Genomic DNA, 19294 nt, shown 5'->3' on the forward strand with positions numbered 1-19294 from the left:
CAGCCGGTCGCAACTTGAATATCATGACGCGGAATAAACATGAGAGAAGTGGACCCTGCCGAAACTTTTTTATTTATTTGTCAGTGTGCACCGTTCCCACGAAAGGATGCCCACCCCACCCGTACCGTCGGCCGGGCGACGCACCACACATCTACCGACCCCCAAACGTTTCTTCAACCCTCTGTCCAGTCTCCGGCGGCCTCTCCCACCAACATGCATATAAGCAGCAGCTCCGGGTCGCGTTCCCCGGGCTCGTACGAGTAGACCACCACACACGCGTCCGAGGTCGAAGAACCTCGACACATGTACCAGTCGAGAAGGAGTACGGACGACGAAGTCAACATCCAAGAAGATACAATGGCGGCGACGTCGTCCAAGGCAACGGGGCCATGGAGCAGGCTCTCGGAGGCCGAGGCCGCCGTGAACCGTGCCGTCGCCGGGAGCCACGTGGGGAGGTACTTCAAGCTGGACGCGCGCAAGAGCTCCTTCACCAAGGAGCTCCGCGCCGGCGCCGCCACGTTCCTCACCATGGCCTACATCATCTCCGTGAACGCCGCAATCCTGACCGACTCCGGCGGTCCGTGCACGGCGCGGGACTGCACCCCCGTGGCCACCGCCACCAACTCGACGACCGCGGACTGCGCAGTCGTCGGGGCTAAGGCTAACCCGGGGTACCAGCAGTGCCTGGCGCGCACCAAGAGCGACCTGATCGTGGCCACGGCCGTGGCCGCGATGGCCGGCTCCTTCGCCATGGGGCTCTTCGCCAACCTCCCGCTGGCGCTGGCCCCCGGCATGGGCGCCAACGCCTACTTCGCGTACAACATGGTCGGCTTCCACGGATCCGGGCCCATCGGCTACCGCACGGCGCTGGCCGTCGTGATGCTGGAGGGCCTCGTGTTCTTCGCGCTGTCCGCCGTGGGACTCCGGTCCAGGCTGGCGCGGATGATCCCGCGGAACATCCGCCTGGCCTCGGCGGTCGGCATCGGCCTGTTCCTGGCCTTCACGGGGCTCCAGGCGCACCAGGGGGTCGGGCTCGTCGGCGCCAGCCCGTCGACGCTGGTCACGCTGGCCGCCTGCTCGGACGTGGACCCGGCCACCGGCGCCTGCCTCGGCGGCACCATGCGCAGCCCGACGTTCTGGCTGGGCGCCGTCGGCTTCCTGATCACGGCCACGTGCCTGGGCAGGGACGTGAAGGGGAGCATGATCTACGGCATCCTGTTCGTCACTGTGGTCTCCTGGATCAGAGGCACCAGCGTGACGGTGTTCCCGGACACGGCGGCGGGCAATGCCGGCTTCGACTACTTCAGGAAGGTGGTGGACTTCCACGTGATCCGGAGCACCGCGGGGCAGCTCAGCTTCGGCGGCTTCCGGCACGGCAACGTCTGGCTCGCCCTGCTCACGCTCCTGTACGTGGACGTCCTGGACACGACGGGGACAATGTACTCCATGGCAGAGTACGGAGGGTTCGTGAAGGAAGGCGGCGGGTTCGAGGGCGAGTACCGCGCGTTCCTCGTGGACGCCGGGTCGACGGTGCTCAGCGCGGGGCTCGGGAGCTCCACGGTGACCACCTACATCGAGTCCACCGCGGGGATCCGGGAGGGCGGGCGGACGGGGCTCACGGCCATCACCGTGGCCGCCTGCTTCCTGGCGTCCCTCTTCTTCGGCCCGCTGCTGATGAGCGTGCCCCCGTGGGCCGTGGGCCCGTCGCTGGTGCTGGTAGGCGCCATGATGATGCGCGTCGCCAGGGAGATCGAGTGGGGCGACATGAAGGAGGGCGTCCCGGCGTTCGTGACCATGGCGCTCATGCCCCTGTCCTTCTCCATCGCCAACGGCATCATCGCCGGGCTGGGAGTCTACGTCGCGCTGCACTGGTACGACTGGGCGCGCCACGGGTACGGCAAGCTGAGGAACGCGCTGGACGAGCGCCGGAACCAGGTGGCCGCCGCCGCCGCCACCGCCACCGCGGGAGAAGTCGGCCCGGCGGCGCAGGGCATTGTCTGAGCTAGGTCCGATCCGACGTGTAAGGCCGTAGCAGGTCATGTTGTTTATATAGTAGATTGATCCCTACATTATTACTAGCTTTTTAGCTTGGTCCTCTGGATTAGGAGTTTGGGTTGGTGCTGGGCCCTACGTACCCCTGTCTGTGTATGGTAATGGAGTGGGAACAGCTGAACGGACGGGGCCTGCTGGGAGAAGAGAAGGAGAATAGGAGATTCTTGAGGTGTTTGTACTTTGACCATCATTGCAGCGTTGTCATTGATTCCCTCCCTTTACTTTAGCCTCTCTCTCCAACGGCAACACCGTACCGGCTTTCGTCCTGCACCTCGTCGTCCAGGTCCAGGCTCCAGAAAAACGTAGATTTTTCTCCGCACCTCACCTCACCTCGCGAGCATGGCTGAAACAGTGAATATGCATCGTGTGGACCTGGACGAAAGGCCAACGCAGCAAACCAATCATAATGAGCTTGCAATTGCATCCGGTGAGACTGGATCAGCTGAATCCCAGCCGACAACCAATTAGCCCGCACTCATACTTTGTCTTAGGGTATGTTTGGTTACAATGACCAGGATGAGATGAAATGAGACGATCACTCAAATAAGGTTATTTGGTTCAGAGTCAAAGGTTGAGACAAGACTATCTCAATGTCGTCTCCAGTTATCCCTCAAAATTGGAGAGACGAGAGAGGACAATAGGGGACGTCTCTGTCCTGACTGTCCCGCAACCAAACACATAGAGAAAACAGCAACAAAACAAAATCGTAGTTTTATAAATCAAACGTTTCATCATAAGCTAAAATATAGAACGATAAAATAACTATTATACTATTGTGCAAGTTATTATCACGCAACTCACGACTTTATTTCTACGCTAACAATAAATTAAGAAATTATGAATTACTGCGAGACAATTTAAAAGACAACAATTATTATATATTTAATAAGTCATCCTAAAACTGTATGTCACTATATGTGACCTCTACGGAACAATACCAATACCAATGCACATAATCCTACCTTACGTGTTTCTCCACTCTATATACTTCATCCGCCTTAAATGTTTTCTTACGCTGACCAATTATGAGTCCTGACAATGTTTGGCTTTAATGTTTTCTTTTTTACCGTCCATAAACCTGTGGTACAATTATCTATAGTAACTAGCTTAGATTTAAAAGAAATGTGCATGAATTCTACCAACTGATGAAGCACTCTAGTAGTGTATAGTGTAATTCAATTTTACAATTGCAGATTGTGCACATAATTGTTTGTAATACAAGGCAAGAGCTTCTGGTTCAGGTGAAGCGTAATAGTTTGGTCATTGGTCAATGGAGTAGCTTTTGGTTCACGTTTGAGCACTTAATTTTTTGCCAGGTTATTCTTTTTAATTTATTCATTACAATCTCTACAAGTACAGTAGGGCCGCTCCCGTATCATCTAGAACTTCTTGGATTGTTCTCCACTGAAATGGGCCCAACGATCATCTTGGACCTTCGATCCGCGCCCTGATCGGGGTACGCCCAACTCTATATATTTGGTGTATATATCACATATACAATTTGGTAGGCTTATACAATTTGGTAGGCTTAATCTATTTGCCAAATCCACATACATTTTCTTTGTCTTAGAAAATGCCTAACCCATGCCATTTTCCAATACAATTGATTTGGTTGACTGATCTTATTCAGAAATGATTCAAGTTCATTCCTAATAACGCCTGTCACTATCTCAAAATAATCATTGTTTTGCAGTAGATATTTCCTTCCAGCTGCTCTATTAGTGCTGGCCTTGTTATCAAGGATATGTATTTGAAATGACTACAATAGTATATTTTTGTTCACCAGAAGAATACTATATTTTGAAAGTAGTCATGAATTGTTTAAGGAAAAAAAACAAGAACACGCATTGCATGTATTTCATTAAGTGAATGGTTAGTGCAACCAAACATAGAAGTGTGTTCAAAGTACAAACACCGGCTAAAGTCTAGGCCAAACAAACACGGTAATACACACAAATGAAAGAAGAAAGGGGCTATTGTGTTTCTATCCCTAGATAGAAGTGCAATTGTGATTTTGTCCCTTAAAATGTGAACTTTGTGATTTCAGGTCTCCCTTTTGAAAATGAAGAACAACTTTGAGTCTGTTCTATTAGAGGCATTTGATGGTGTGAGACAAAAGGCATAGGGCAAAATCAGAATTACAGAACAGTCAAATTCAAAAGCATGGGCAAAATCATAATTACTAATCAAGGGTAATTGTGATTTTGTCTCAATTATTTCATAATGTCAAGTGCCTCTAACAGAACAAGCGCAAAATTGTTCTTCATTTTTTAAAAAGAGGCCTGAAACCAGATAGTTGATTTTTGGGAGGTAGAATCAAAATTGTACTTCTATCCAGGGCTGAAACACAATAGCCTCAAGATGAAAATTAAAGGGCTCTAACCTAACTAGATGACACACAATAAAACAAAGGGGTAAACCATAACTAAATAGCAAAACTACTAACCTGGGAGTAGCAAGCCGATGAAGCCCCAATTTGCAGCCTCCACCTTGATCTTGTCCATGGGTTCTAGAGGCCAGCAGGCTTCACCGTGGAAAACCTTCGCATTCCTGTCTGTCAAGGTCGACCAGCTAGCGAGTAGTAAAATGCAGTAGAATATTGCCATCACAAACAATGTGCAACCCAGTAAATCACAGAATACTTTCTGCACTGTTAATTTATTGCGTACATAGTCAAATCACTCTCTTGGCTGTTACTATTTGCACTCTTGGTGTTGGTGGCAGTAAAAAATATAATGCTTTTTGCACTGTTAAGTAGGAGAGATTTGTTTAGAGCAACAATGTAACCCAGTTTCATTCAGTTAGCGTCAGTTTATGAATGCCTTACTTGGATCATGGACTGAGCACTTGTAATCCACTGCATATAAGTTGAAGTAATCCCAAGAGGATTAGCTAAGAGTTTTGCAACCCCCATCCATTGCTCTATCGAAGACTTACAACACACTTCTGAAATTTTTATCTTCAAAGTGGAGGACCTTCCATGCACTCGCCCCCCCCCCCCCACACACACACTCCACAGCTCTCTGATTGATAAGGATGCAGATCACCTCCCATGATGGAGACCTTCTCTAATGAATAGAGCTGGTGTCCTATTTATGGTCTGGATGGTACTGACAGCCACTACTGTTTATCTTATGATTGCCACTGATCTTCGAAAATGGGTTGTCAAAAATGCAGAATCTCTGGTGGGGACAAGAACAAGTCAATGGAGGTAAAGGTAAATTGTCTGGTGGTCTCGGAAAGAGTGCAGCAACCACTTGAATTCGGTAGCCTTGCTATTAATAATCTTGAAATAATGGGGTGGGCCTTAAGCATCCATTTGCTGTGGGCACGAAAGACAGATCCTTTACAACTATGGGCCGGGCTGTCAGCCCAAGTGTTGCAGAATGCTCAAGCTCTCTTTAACGATAAACAAATTCAGTTCTGGGCTGATCGTTGGTTGCTGGGGAAAGACAATGGCAGAATTAGCCCCTAACTTGCACAAGATGATCTCTCCAATAGGGTTGTCAAGAACAGTACAGGTGCTAGTTGAGTATCTGCACATTTGGAATTTAGTGGATGGCATGCCTTTGCAACCATAAATTTCGTACCAGTACCGTTGGAAGCTCTTCCAATCTGGTTCAGCCTTTGTCCAAGTATCCAGTACCGTTGGAGTTCATGATGAGATGTAGATGAGAGAGCCCTTCGGAGGCCTGATTTGAAAGCCGGCTGGTAAATGCATTCTGTAGGGAGGAAGAAATTGCTTGCCTAACTGTTGCTTGATAGAGACTAGAGTTGCTTGATAGACAAGTATAGCGCCTGTAACCGGTCAGAAAAGGCATCGTCACCAATGCCATCTCCCAGCTGCACTGTAGTTCACCGGCTAGATCTCCCTGCAGGTTTGCAACACAAACTCGCTGCCTAATCCACGCTGTCCATGCCAAATGATCAGCACATTGTAGGTGGTGGAGAAGTTTGAACAGCAAGCAAACGTTCTGAGTGCCAAATATGTATGAAATATATAATTTTTTTTGAACATAATGGCAGGAGCTCTGCCTCTCAATTAAGAAAAATAGAATTGATCCAGTTTTAAGGAAAACCGGACCCAAAACCTACACAGGAAACCGACGAAGGCCCTAACAAACCACCTAAACAACAACAACCTCACACACACAAACACATCTAGAGTCATCGTTGCCAAGCTCAAACACAAGGGACGAGCAGCTCCGACTTCCCAAGACGAGCCACACACTGCCAAAGCAACTCGACGACGCCTAAATCCAGACACCGACGCAAGGAATAAGATCACGGCGCGCCATCGTTGCCAAGCCTCGCACACCCCACACGAGGCAGCTCCGATTCTTCACCACGAGCAAAGATCCACAACGCCGAACTCCGGGAGCAAGCAGACGCCTAAAGCAACAATGGCCTTGACACCACCGAGCCAAGCGGGGTGACAAAGAGCCTCCACAACGCCGACGAACACACAAACTAGGTCTTCTGGGCCGCGCCTTCAAGAAGGAGAAACAAGTCGTCGCCGCCCGCCTGGTACCAACCAAGCAAAGTTTCCTCCGAAGACCTACTGTCGTCCGCCGACGCACCAACCCTCAGAGCCCTAACGTTGGACGAGCACCAGCGGGAGACCCCAAGAAGGCCGAGGCGAGGGTTCCCGCATGGTGGCGAGAGGACCAAAGACGGCACCCTCAATAGGGTAGGGGTGGCGCCCGCGGGCGTCACCGCTGTCCGCCCGCAAGCGGGCATGGCTTTCGCCAGAGGCCCTCCCACCACACGCCCCAACGCACGGAGCAAGCCGCCCCTGCAGAAGGCGCCGCTGACAGCTGCAGATCCGGCGACGGTCAACGCCCCCGACCTAGGCAAGCACAGGCAAGCCACGCCGCCGCCACAGCGGGCCAGCCGCACGCGTGGGTGCCGACGCCGCTGGCCAGCCACGGCCACGCGAGCGCGCGGGCACCGCCGCTGCCATCACGGCCACAGCAGCCGCAAGGCCACCTGCCCATGCCAGACCACACTGAAGCCCGAGCAGGCAGCAGCAGCTGCGACCGCACCGCCAGAGCTCCACCGCAGTCACACCACCTAGTGGTCTTCCTCGCCGCAGCCAGCGCACCGGCTACGCCGAGTCGCCCATGTCGCCGTGCGCCGACCCCCGCACAGATCTGCCCGCTGACGCACACGTCGACGGCCACCGCCTCGCAGAAGCACAGCTCGGCGTCGCCCAAGCCCCCACCGACAGCGCACGACAGCGGCGACCGGAGCAGATCCTCGAGCGAGGCGCGGAGGCAGGCCACGACGTCCTCACGGCGACGCCCCGCCACGCCTGGCCGCCTGGGCCTCAGCTGCCGCCCGGCGAGCCCCAGCACGGCCACGGCCACCCATAGGTACCGTGTCGCGCGCGCTCCACCGCCGATGAGCTGCGCTAACTCCCACCAGATCCGCGCGAAACACCCCGCCGTCGCCATCCTAGGGGCCGAGCCGGCCTCCGGCAGACCCCTCCGACGGCGGCAAGGGAAGGGGAGAGAGGATTTGCGGGCGACGGCGGCAAGGGGAGTGGGGCGCCGCCCGTGTCGCCCAGGCGGAGGCGACGCGGGGCCCTCTATTTCGGGTTTCTCAGTAAACATCTTCTCATGAAATATATAATGTAAATATGTATGGAGTATATAATGTATGTTATGAGCTTTTAGTAATTAGTCTTAGTTTAGTTACCATTCGGTAGTCTATTCATTAGTTATTTGTTAACTGAAGCTTATTGAAAATCTAAGAAACGAATTGATGAGCCTTCGCAGTTTTAGAGGAAACAAATCATCACAAACTGCTAATGCGACGTGGCGACACGTTGAGTGCATGTTCGTTAGATGCCTGTAACCATAGTGTATAGTGTACTAGTCCTTATATTAAATATGTGTATTGTTTTTCAATCTCACGAATTAATGATTGATCATTGATTATTCTATATAGGGTTCAAAAGCCAAAAAAAAATTATCCCAAACTCTTACCTTACCTTGGCACCAGTTGATTGAAAACCCAAGGTAAGAGATTTTTGGGTGGAGTATCATCTGCTATAGAAATTTTCGAACATATCGAAGAGGTGGATTGTTATCCTAATGTCTCAATTAAATATCAAATCATATTTATTGTGTCCCTGCTGCCAGCTGACCAACCGCATCAGCATCAGCACATTTAGCCCACGCTGGGAGTACAGAGGGGAGGAAAGTTTTGATTTTTGCAAGCAAACGGTCGAACGAGAGGCGTAAAAAATAGCATTGCGAACAATCGAGCACTTTTGCGTGTCGCCTAAGCCGCGTACATTCCAATGGGAGGACGTCTGGGGAATGAAACTTGCCATTGTTCATTGCAAACGAAGTAACACCCGATAGCTGAGAGGTTCGGAACTTAAACAGCAAGTCTTACTGCTAATGGAGAAGCCCAAATTAGGCTTAATTTAAGATACAGACGGGTTCGCAAGCGAACCCCCAAGACCCCAAATAATGCGGCGACATGAGAAACAGACAACGATCATTCCGTGACATCGTCAGTCATCACTGTAGATTAGAATGGTTGAAGCGTTACTACCACACTAGGTGGCCGCTGATTACATGTTTATACAGGCACCAAGGCTGGGTGCAACAGCTTATACAATAAAGCAACCGAATCAATCTATTGTTGGAGTTTCTATCTATACACGAATATATCCTTTCTATCCATAGGAGATTGATTGGAGATTGATCGGAGATTGATTCGGTTGACTAAAGATTATATGCACGATAACTTCATCTAACAACCACGCCAACTAAGGTCTGACACGCCAATTGGGGAGCTTGTTCCTTGACAGAATGTTGTGTTCGGGCACATGCTTCTTGAGCTCGAAGGAGCTCTAAGGACTGAATCTCCTAAAGTCGTGATTTCATGCAAAGGTTTTTTTAGCCTAAAAGGGTCATGATGTCCAAGAGATGAGTGAATTGAGCTTTTCTAAAAAAAACCTTGTGATAATTAAATTCTAAGAAACATGCCCAACTTCACTCGAGTACCTAATATGTTCGCAAAGAATTTTGCACTCTAATTCCAACCATGTGCTATTATGGCAATCCAAAAACATAATTACTCAATATAAATTACTCAAATGCAATAGTGCAAAGTAAAGCAAGGGTTTTTGTCGAGGTATTAAGAGTCATCACTCTCCACTAGTCTTCGTTGGAACACCAAGGCAAGGGTATTTCTCTCCTTAGTCCAGAAAAGGACCAATTGCTCATTATGATCTTATTTCCTCTCTAGCGTGATAAACAACTTACAACCGTGTACAACTCTCGATTCAGGTCACTCATAAACTCTCCGAGCGATTACCGCACTCCAATTGCCACCAAAGCCATACATGTGATTTCGATCACTGTAACACCCAGGAACCTCCAACAGGTGTTAGCTATAGGGTTTACTATAGCCCTTCGGATTGAAGTGATAAGCACGCTATTTCCATCTAATATGTTACTAAAAATACTTTCTATTTATATGTTTATACGTCCTTTGTAGACCTCCTTCGGCCAGATCAGTACTCTAGGTTTGGCTGGCTGGAATTTGGTGTCAACAATATGATGGTGGTGGTGATCGAGCGGCAGGAGTTTCCGACCGGCAACGGCAAAGCGTCGGCCCTGCCTGGCTCAGGAGGAACGAGGTAGCAAAGTACTCCATTTGTTCCCCTCCATCCAATGGAAGAACCAATACCAAAGGCTTATCTAGTCACTACAGTAAACGAAACAACTTCCGACGGCCAAAGCCGTCGGACATAAGCTTATAACCGTCGGAGATAGTTTATGTCCGACGGCATTAACCTATCAAGCCGTCGGAGATAAGGCGTCGGAAGTAGCATTACGTCTGACGGCCGCCGTCGGACATAAGCTATCTCCGACGGCCGCCACCACCCGTCGAAAGTAATAAATGCCAACCGTTTTACCGGTCGGTCGGTGGGGCCCATAGGCTTATGTCCGACGGCTGGCGCCAGCCGTCGGACATAAGGGGTTTTTATCTCCAACGGTTTATAAAGCCGTCGGGCTGGTTATGTCCGACAGCTAACGCCAGGCCGTTGGACATAATAAATTACAGAAATTACACAAAATTCTGTTTTTAAAAAAATCTGACATTAACAAAACAAAAACAGATTTCATGCACATATACACAATCACAAATGTAAACATTCACATAAGTATTCACATATACACAATCACAAATATACGCATTCACATAAGTATTCACATATTCCATAGTTGGTCTTCTACAGATTAAGGCCAAGTCTTTTCTAGCCTTAGGGTTGTCTTTTGTTGTGTCAGTGATATTCATGCAAGTGCTGACAATGCTTTCACCCATATTTCATTCCTGGTGCATCACATCAATGTTATGCATTAGAATTAAGGCTTTCATATAAGGGAGTTCCCATAGACCACATTTGTGAGTCCAATTATGCTCGGTTCCATTACCTTCAAAACGATTTCCATGTTCGTTTATTTTCAAATCATTAAGTCTCGCGAGAATCTCTGCACCACTAAGACGCTTGGGTGGTCCCCTCGTCACAATCGTGTCCTTTTTAAAAGCGTTCCTATCGAACCTGAATGGGTGATCCTCTGGCAAAAAAAACATCTATGGCAATCGAAGTAACATATCTTTCCACCAAACTTTAGTCGAAAGCATAAAGTTTCTTCAACGCATATCGGACATGTCAAAATACCATGACAACTCCATCCAACAAAGATACCATAAGCCATAAAATCGTGAATAGACCACAAAAACGCGGCTCTGAGGTTGAACTTATGTTTCTTGTAACAATCGTATGCCTCGACTCCTTCCCACAAAATTTTCAATTCTTCAATGAGGGGTCTCATCATCACATCGATCTTTGTTCCGGGATGATCTGGACCAGTATTACAAGACACAAGAAAATAAATTCATATTTCATGCAAAGAGCTGGTGGAAGGTTGTATGGAACAGCAAAGACGGGCCAACATGAGTAGGACGTTGCAGTTAGATTGAAAGAAGAGAAACCATATGTTGCTAAACCGAAGCAGACATTTCGCACTTCATTAGCAAAGCTGGAATCAAAAGCATCTAGTGCCTTCCATGCATCTGTATCAGCTGGGTGTGCCATGACATTTGGATTCTCACGTACCCCTTCTTTGTGCCATCTCATGTGTCTGGCTGTATTTTTGGAGATGAACAAACGTTTCAACCGAGGTATAAGAGGCATGTAACGAAGCTGCTTACGTGCAATCTTCGTTGTCACGGTCAAACCATCGTCGTTTTCAACCTCAATGAATCTACGCTCACCACATACAGTACACTTCTTCTCACTCGCGGTCTCCTTCCAGAAAAGCATGCAGTTATTGTCACATACATCGATTTTTTTGTAGTCCATACCGAGCCCAGAGAGCAACTTTTTGGACTGATACATGTCCTTTGGCATCTTGTGATTCTCCGGAAGTACATCACTGATCAAGTTCAAAAGCTCCTTGTAGCAGTTGTTTGAGAATGCAAACTTAGACTTAATAGCCATAAGTCGAGTCATAAATACAAGGACGGTCACTTTCGTGTGCTCATGCAACGACTCTTCGGCAGCTTTAAGGAGCTCGAAAAACTTCTGAACCTCAGGTGTAGCTGGATCCTTATAATCGGTGGGTTGACCGGGGTTCTCCGAATCGACGGTTAGAATCTCATGGCGTACATCGTCAAGCATCTCTTCCATCCTATCGTAGTCCCCCTCTTCATGTGACTGAAATTCCGATACAATACGAGGAGGTGGGTCCTCACCGTGGTGCACCCACACCTCATAGCCTGGCACATAACCGTTCTTGCAAATATGTATCGACATAGTCCTCCTGTCAAGGAAATTAATGTTCCGACACTTGCTACAAGGGCACCTAACATCGGTTCCAGTCTTTGACCGAGCAAAAACACGGTCGAGAAAAGCATCAGTCTTGGCAACCCACTCACTTGATAGAACACCTCTTTTCTTCCAACCTTCATACATCCATCGACGATCCTCCTCCATACTAGATACGAGACGTTAACTTAATTAGTTATGATTACTAATTAACCACACTAATACAATAGCCACTAATTAACCACACTAATACAATAGCACTACAAAAAAAATCATTTCACGGGACCCTAAATCAAATAAAACAATCTTATTTCCGAGGGCTTAATAATTACCTTCGGAAATTAAAAATTTAAATTATATAGCCACTAATAAATAACTTAAAACAAGTTAATTTAATTGCATAATTAAATTAAGCCGTCGGACATAACAAAACTAAACATTGCTAGTAGCAAACAATATATGCATATACAAAATTATACTAAACATTATAAAATTCCTTACTTTGCCGGACGATTAACCAGTGAAGCGGATGCTGGCGGGGTCGGGGCGGGCGCCGGTGGCGTCGGGGACGGGGGCAGAGGCTCCGGCGGCCGCGGACGACGTCGGGGCGGCTCCGGTGTCGCTTGGGCGGCGGTGGAGTTGCCGGTCGACGTGGACAGAGGATCGGGCGCGGGCTGGGCGTCGGGACGGGGCTGGAGATCCCCGGGAGAGGCTTCAGCGGTGCCGGGCGACGGCGGCGGCTACGCATGCGAGCGGGAGAGACAGAGAGAAATGAAACCGACATGGCCGCGGGGTCGGTTAAAATCCATTAGTTCCGATGGTCACGTAGGTGACCGTCGGACGTAAGCTTATGTCCGACGGTCCACCTGCCAGCCCTCGGATATTCTCCTTTATGTCTGACGGCTGACAGGGGCCGTCGGACATAACGGAGCCGTCGGATTTGTATCGTTTTCCGGTAGTGAGTCTCGCTCTATACATATGTTATACTTCTTATGTTATGAAAATCATCTAATAGAATTTTTATTGGAAAAATAAGTAGTCAAATTACATGCATGTTTACAAAAGTGGTATTTGCCTCACTTTTAAAATATTTTTTCTGCTGATTACTATTTTGTAGCAATTATAGCATATCATTATAACTTATAAGAGAAACAAAAAGGTGATAACATAACTTTCAAAGTTTTTTTAACCAGATTATGGCTTACATTAATGAGGATGGAGTACTGCAGTTTAATCATTGTACAAAATACCTGCAAGTACATGATCCTACGAATTGTCCTACCACATAACGCAGGTGGCACCAGGAATCCAACGAAGAAACAGAGGCATATGTGTCGGTTCGGTGGCAAGAGACGCAGAGCCTGCTCCAAAAATTCAGCAGCAGCTCTTGTTGCTGCAGACCCTTGACGGCGGCTGTCCGCGCGGGCTGCAGGGCCCCGTGCCGGCGTCGGTGAGCATCTTCACAACGTCCCTCATGGTCGGCCTGCCCGCCGGCAGCTTTGCGGTGCAAAGCACGGCGATCTTGAGCACCTTGAGCATGTCGTCCCTCTCCCTGGGAAGCACGGCGACCCGCGGGTCCAGGACGTCGTGGAGGCTCTCCGAGGCGAGCTTGCTGGAAAGCCAGAACACGATGTCCCTGCCCTCGCCGAAGCGCGGGTCGATCGGGCTCCGGCCGGTGACCAGCTCCAGCAGCACCACGCCGAAGCTGTACACGTCCGTCTTCTCCGTCACTTTGAGCGAGTAGGCCAGCTCTGCGAACGTGGAAACCCCAGCTGGTCAGTACGTGGCATGGCACGCAAGCGTTTGCTCTGCCCACACACAGTTGTGTAAGGGTGTCAGATGAAGAAGACTCACCGGGCGCGAGGTAGCCATGCGTTCCGGCGAAGCAGCTGAACTCGGAGTCGGAGGAATCCTCGGCGACCTTGGCAATGCCGAAGTCGGCGATCTTGGCCTCGTAGTCCTCGTCGAGCAGGATGTTGGTGGACTTGATGTCGCGGTGGATGATGGCCGGCGTGCAGTCGTGGTGGAGGTACATGATCCCCTTGGCCGCGCCGAGAGCGATCTTGCTCCGCCGCCGCCAGTCCAGCTCCGGGCGCCCGCTGCCCTTGGCCTCCCGCCGGAGCGCCTGGTGCAGGTTGCCGCGCGGCATGTACTCGTACACGATAAAGTTGAGCTCGCCGCGCGACAGACACGCGTGAAGCTTGAGGATGTTCCGGTGCCGGACCTTGCCGAGGATGGCCATCTCGGCGGCCATCACTCGCGCCGCGTTGCCCTTCCACAGCCGCTTCACGGCCACCACGCCGCCGCTGCCGCCGCCACGGCCCTTGAGCTCCAGCCGGTACACGCGCCCCGTGCCGCCCGACCCGATCAGGTTCTCCTCCCCGACGGCGCAGATCTCGTCAGCATCCAGGTCCAGCGGGTGGAACGACTCCAGCTTCCACTGCCCGCACCCGTCGCCGTGCTCCAGGTCTCTCTTCTTGAGCTCCTCGAGCTTGAAGCTCCGGTAGCTGATAAACAGGATGCCGGCCACGAGCAGCAGCATCGCCGAGACAAGGGCCGGCACGAGCACAAGCTGCGACTTCCTGGCGAGGCTGTCCTTGTGGCCGCCGTCCACGTTGCAGACGCCGAGGTTGGACCTGCCGTCAATGCAGAGGCCGGGGTTCCGGGCAAACGCCTGGGTGCCGCCGCTGAGCACCAGAAGCCCCGGCGGCACGTTCCCGGTGAGCTGGTTCGAGGAGAAGTCGATGGAGCTGAGCTTGAGCGCCTGGAGGCTCGTCGGGATCGGCCCGCTGAGCTCGTTGCAGGAAAGGTTCAGCGAGTTGAGCGACGACAGCAGCGACAGCGAGGCCGGAATCGGCCCGGACAGTGCGTTCTGGGAGACGTCGATCTCGACGAGCCTCAAGCAGCCGCCGATGTCGTCCGGCAAGGCGCCGCTGAACGCGTTGTCCTCCAGGTGCAGCGCCGTCAGCTGCGACAGGCTGCCGATCTCCGACGGTATGGAGCCAGAGAAGGTGTTGTTGGATAGGTAGAGCTTCTGCACCTGCCCAAGCCGGCCGATTTCCGGCGGTATTGCCCCGCTGAGGTGGTTGTTCTGCAGCCACAGCTGGTTGAGGCTCTGCGCCTGCCCGATCAGCGGCGACATGGCTCCGGTGAACCCGTTGTCGGACACGTCGATGATCGTCGCCGCTGGGAGCCCCCACAGGCCTTCCGGTAGGTCGCCGGTGAACCGGTTCTTGTTGATCCGGAAGCGTTGCAGGCTGTTGCACGCCGCGTACTCCTCCGGGAACTCACCGGAGAAGCCGTTCTGGAGAGCGAGAAGGAACTGGAGGTTGTTGCCGTGGCACAGGTACCTCGGGAAAGGCCCGTCGAAGGCGTTCTCGGAGATGTCGACGCTGTTGAGCGGTGAGAACCGGCCGAAGTTGCGCGGGAACCCGCCGGAGAACCGGTTCTCGTAGATGGAGAAGCTCGTCAGGTACCGCAGGTCTCCCCACTCCTCCGGGATCGGCCCCGACAGGTTGTTGTGGTAGAGCTGGATCACCGTGAACCCCGTGAGCGCCGCGAACGCCGCTGGGATGCCGCCGCTGATCTGGTTCTGGGACACGTCGATCTCTCGCAGCTTGGTGAGCTCCCCGAGCTCCGGCGGGAGCTCGCCCGCGAGGTTGTTCTTGTACAGCTCGACCTTCCACAGGTTCCGGAGGTTTCCGATGGCCGGTGGGATGGTGCCGACGAGATTGTTCATGGACATGTCCAGCGTCTCCAGCTCGGTGAGCCCGAAGATGGAGTCCGGTATGACCCCCGTCAAGCTGCTGCCCGCGAGGAACAGGTACGTCAGGTTCCTGAGATTGCCGATGCCCCGCGGCGTCTCCCCTGGGCCGTAGCTGTTCATGCCGACGCTGAGCGTGGTCAGGCCGGACAGGTTGCTGACCCACTCCGGGAAGCGGCCGGTGAAGGCATTGTTCTCGACGTCGAGGGCCTGGAGCGCCGTCAGCGCGGACAGGTCCGGCAGCTCCCCGGCGAGGCTGTTGTAGGACAGGTTCAGGAAGCGGAGCTGCGTGCATTTGGCCAGCTCAGGCGGCACGGGCCCCGACAGCGAGTTGGAGTCGAGCTGCAGGCGCGCCAGGCCGTGCAGGGCCCCGACGGAGGGCGAGATCCCGCCGGTGAGGTTCATGTTGGACAGCGAGATCTCGGTGACCGTGCCGGAGCCGTCGTCGTCGCACCGGACGCCGAAGAAGCGGCACCCGGAGGTGGCGTTCGTCCATGACGCGAGGTGGTTCAGGGGGTCGTTCAGACCGTCCTTGAACTGGAGGAGGGCATGTGTTTGGGGGTCGATTTGGCAGCTGGAGCTCAGCGAGAGCGAGAGGAGCGTGATCAGACCTAGAGGAAGGCAGGCAAGCATTTGCCCTCCACCCATTGCCAGGAGATGGTGCTGGAAGATCTCTGAAGAAATGGATCACATGGATGTCTTGAGATTCAGAAGACCTGAAAATGGAAAACAAATGATGCATCAACCATCCAATTCCTGGTGATACTGTATTAGACGAGTTGAAGCGACAAGGAATTCAAAACTTCTATTCATCCTTTTTTGGACTAGGCAGGCTAATGTCAGCCTCAAAAAAACTGCATAGGTGGCCACAAAGAACAAGTGGTACGTGACATGGACACCCCTAAGGCCCCCAAGCTGTTTTTTCCCACATGTAAACATGATCAGAGACGATGACCTGCCAGCTACCACACCCTTCCACTTCCACTGCCTCTACTCTTCACTTCACCAGCACCGGAGAAATGCTCATGGAAGGCACACCACACATATTCACCTCCACCAAGTTAATCGAGGGCCGGGGGGCGCAAAAGGCAGAGCACTCACCCAAAGATGTATAATGGGATCAGATGATGGAATCCACTCCACACACACACACACGAGGATAGAAAAGAAGATGGTCAAAGCAATTTCAGTGGGAGCACAGCATACTTACTATTTTAGTGAGCCATCAGTGTCTAGCATGGAAAAATGGCCCAAAATCATGGTGCTTAGCTGGATAACTAGTGAAACCTAGAAGCGACACGTACGTTATGAGGGACCTGTCTAAAAGAGAGAGAGAAAGAGAGAGTTATTGGGGGAGGATTTGGTCCAGTTTTGGTATCAGTTCTTGGCGGTGGTGCAGCCAGGAAAAAAGAAGAAATTTACCTAACATGTTTTGCTACACGACTGAATTCTAAAATGGCAGTGGTAAAGAATAAGGGGGTGTTTGGTTTCTAAGGACTAATGTTTAGTCCCTCAATTTTATTCCATTTTAGTCCCTAAATTACTAAATATAGAAACTAAAACTCCATTTTAATTTTCTTATTTAACAATTTATGAATTAAAATAGAATAAAGTAGAGGGACTAAAGTTTAGTCCCTATAAACCAAACACCCCTTAACTACCGGTGGTCGCTTTTGGTCTAGCTAAAGAAATGGTTTTTTTTTTGGTTCTAGCTCCACTTACTAATTCTCCAGAGTATCATGTACTCTGTCATTTCTGCATAAATCGCGGCAACTAGTCTTGAAATCCTCATTCAGTATATCTATGGATTGGTTCTTACTTATCATGTCAAATAAGTACAAAATTATAGGTGTACTTAGAAGGCTACATATCAAGAAAGTAGTCCAAAATTTTCACTATTTTGTTTTAAAAAAACATATTTGGTAGAGAAGAATATGCATTCGGTTTTTCATGAATACCGAAACACGAAATCTTTCAGCGGGCATTTTTTTACTGTTCGTCTTTACATTTTTACTGAACAAAAAAAAAAGGCCTGCAAATAAGAGGTTCTGAACTAACGTAGTTTTGGCAGGCATAGTTAACTAGACTCATGACTCCAAGTCTCCAACAGCTGACTATATATATCCCTCCCTCTATCTGAGAGTGAGATATTGGACTGTTAGAACGGCAGATCCCAGAAAATCATGTGGAGTCATCAAATCATCAGTTCGTATCATGCGACCACACAGTACCAAACAAGTTTCTCTGCGTCTTAATTAACATATAATTAGAAGGGAAAAAAAAGGTTTCGCCTCCTTCTTACTGAGGCATTTCTTTGTTGATGACATGGTTCCATAAATAGCTCATATTAGTTTTAGGTACAGAAACATTAGCTATTGCCTTCATCAACGATCATGTATACTTGTTCATCTTCTTTTTTTTCTCTGAAAAGAGGAAAGATGTATATATATTTTTTTCTCCAATTCAGATTACTTCACTCAAGTTTAAAAGCCCACAAAGGAAATATATAGAAATTCAATTTACCAAGTAAAATGGGAAAAAAATATGTATGGCAGAGGAGACCTGGCGCTTCCTTGATTCGAGGTTGCAAGTATTCAACATGCCGACAAGGGAAACATGCTTGCTTGTGCAGGAGCAAAAGGACTACTGGCTGGGAGACGCACACGCTGGACTGTGGCCTGTGGGTGCAAAGGAAGACCAAGCTATTCTAGTGTATCCAGAAATGATTGGAACGGAAGCTTCCACAGGGCATACACAACTCTCACAAAACAAAAAACAAAACACACACAAGTGAAATAGTACTACAAATGAATACTACACTAGCTAGTGGCGATCGACGAAGAGCGGGATAGGAAGCGCATCGGCTAGCATCTCTTGCAAGAACTAGGTAGGTAGAACCGTAGAAGCTACCAGATAGAAAGGCAATCCATGGAACCAGACACTGGTATGTATATATGGACAATAGCATCAACAGAACCTATTGCCAAGGTCTTGTTCGGTTATTTACAATATACATATATTGAATAAGATTGGAAAAAATTAAGAAGTTTAACTTGCTTAAGATTTAAACCCAACCAATTTCACTGAATCCACGTGGATTGAGAGCTAACCGAAAGCCTTAATAAGATGCAAAGCCATCAACCAGAATAGAGTGGGCCGGAGAAAGAGTAGAGCTTAGTTACAGAGGGTTTATATACCTTCCTCCCTCCCTCCCTAGCTCTTGATCAGCCCTCCTAGTTCGACGTCAACGAGGGACGATATCGCGCGCACCACAAGCGGCAGCATGGAGAAGAAGAGCGGCCAATTGAGCGAGCGAGGAAGAGTTGTAGGGAGAAGAATAGCTGCTGGTTTTGCGAATAGATATGAGCAGCAGAGGATGCAGCGATTGCAGGGCTAATAAGGCTAGCTTAGTGTGGGCTTAGCTCGTGGGTATGGTTAACTGACAGGGGATCGACGAGGAGCTGTCTGCGTGTTTAACTCTCGTGTGGGAGGCTAAGATTCAGCGATGGTATACGGGTCCGGCGGTGGCGGGATGTGCACCGGAACGGAGATATGTACACGGAGACATGGCCATGGAGATAGATAGATAGATAGAGAGATAGAGAGAGAGATAGATAGATAGA

General features: G+C 50.2%; 2 protein-coding genes and 1 pseudogene across 4 annotated transcripts; 1 reads left to right on the forward strand and 2 right to left on the reverse strand.

Moving 5' to 3' along the window:
• The first annotated feature begins 209 nt into the window (after nucleotides 1-209).
• Nucleotides 210-2238, forward strand: LOC100273969 (uncharacterized). Its single transcript, NM_001148356.1, has one exon. It carries the CDS (start codon nucleotides 304-306, stop codon nucleotides 1999-2001), a length of 1698 nt encoding a protein of 565 aa, NP_001141828.1. The 5' UTR covers nucleotides 210-303; the 3' UTR covers nucleotides 2002-2238.
• A 3824-nt stretch (nucleotides 2239-6062) lies between these two features.
• On the reverse strand, nucleotides 6063-6909 carry LOC109945475 (uncharacterized; annotated as a pseudogene).
• A 6146-nt stretch (nucleotides 6910-13055) lies between these two features.
• Nucleotides 13056-19246, reverse strand: LOC103652818 (receptor-like protein kinase HSL1). Of its 3 annotated transcripts, none has more exons than XM_008679798.4 (3): nucleotides 18234-18846; nucleotides 13763-16387; nucleotides 13056-13659 (listed from the first exon to the last, which is right to left on the reverse strand). In XM_008679798.4, exons 2-3 carry the CDS (start codon nucleotides 16317-16319, stop codon nucleotides 13283-13285), a joined length of 2934 nt encoding a protein of 977 aa, XP_008678020.1. In that variant the 5' UTR covers nucleotides 16320-16387; nucleotides 18234-18846; the 3' UTR covers nucleotides 13056-13282. The 3 variants fall into 3 exon arrangements, with proteins under 3 accessions (XP_008678020.1, XP_008678019.1, NP_001288525.1); XM_008679797.3 differs by lacking the exon at nucleotides 18234-18846 and adding an exon at nucleotides 16627-16850; NM_001301596.1 differs by lacking the exon at nucleotides 18234-18846 and adding an exon at nucleotides 18869-19246 and having other exon boundaries at nucleotides 13096-13659.
• Between the last annotated feature and the right edge of the window lie 48 nt (nucleotides 19247-19294).

The sequence above is a fragment of the Zea mays genome, chromosome 4, assembly GCF_902167145.1.
Source record: "Zea mays cultivar B73 chromosome 4, Zm-B73-REFERENCE-NAM-5.0, whole genome shotgun sequence".
In the NCBI taxonomy this organism is placed as follows: Eukaryota; Viridiplantae; Streptophyta; class Magnoliopsida; order Poales; family Poaceae; genus Zea; species Zea mays.

Bases quoted from the DNA above. Each gene is read 5' to 3' on its own strand.
- LOC100273969 (NM_001148356.1), top strand. From the start codon at position 304: ATGTACCAGTCGAGAAGGAGTACGGACGACGAAGTCAACATCCAAGAA.
- LOC103652818 (XM_008679798.4), bottom strand. From the start codon at position 16,319: ATGGGTGGAGGGCAAATGCTTGCCTGCCTTCCTCTAGGTCTGATCACG. The intron at 13,660-13,762 runs GTGAGTCTTCTT...CCACGTTCGCAG, and splicing joins GCATGGCTACCTCGCGCCCG to AGCTGGCCTACTCGCTCAAA.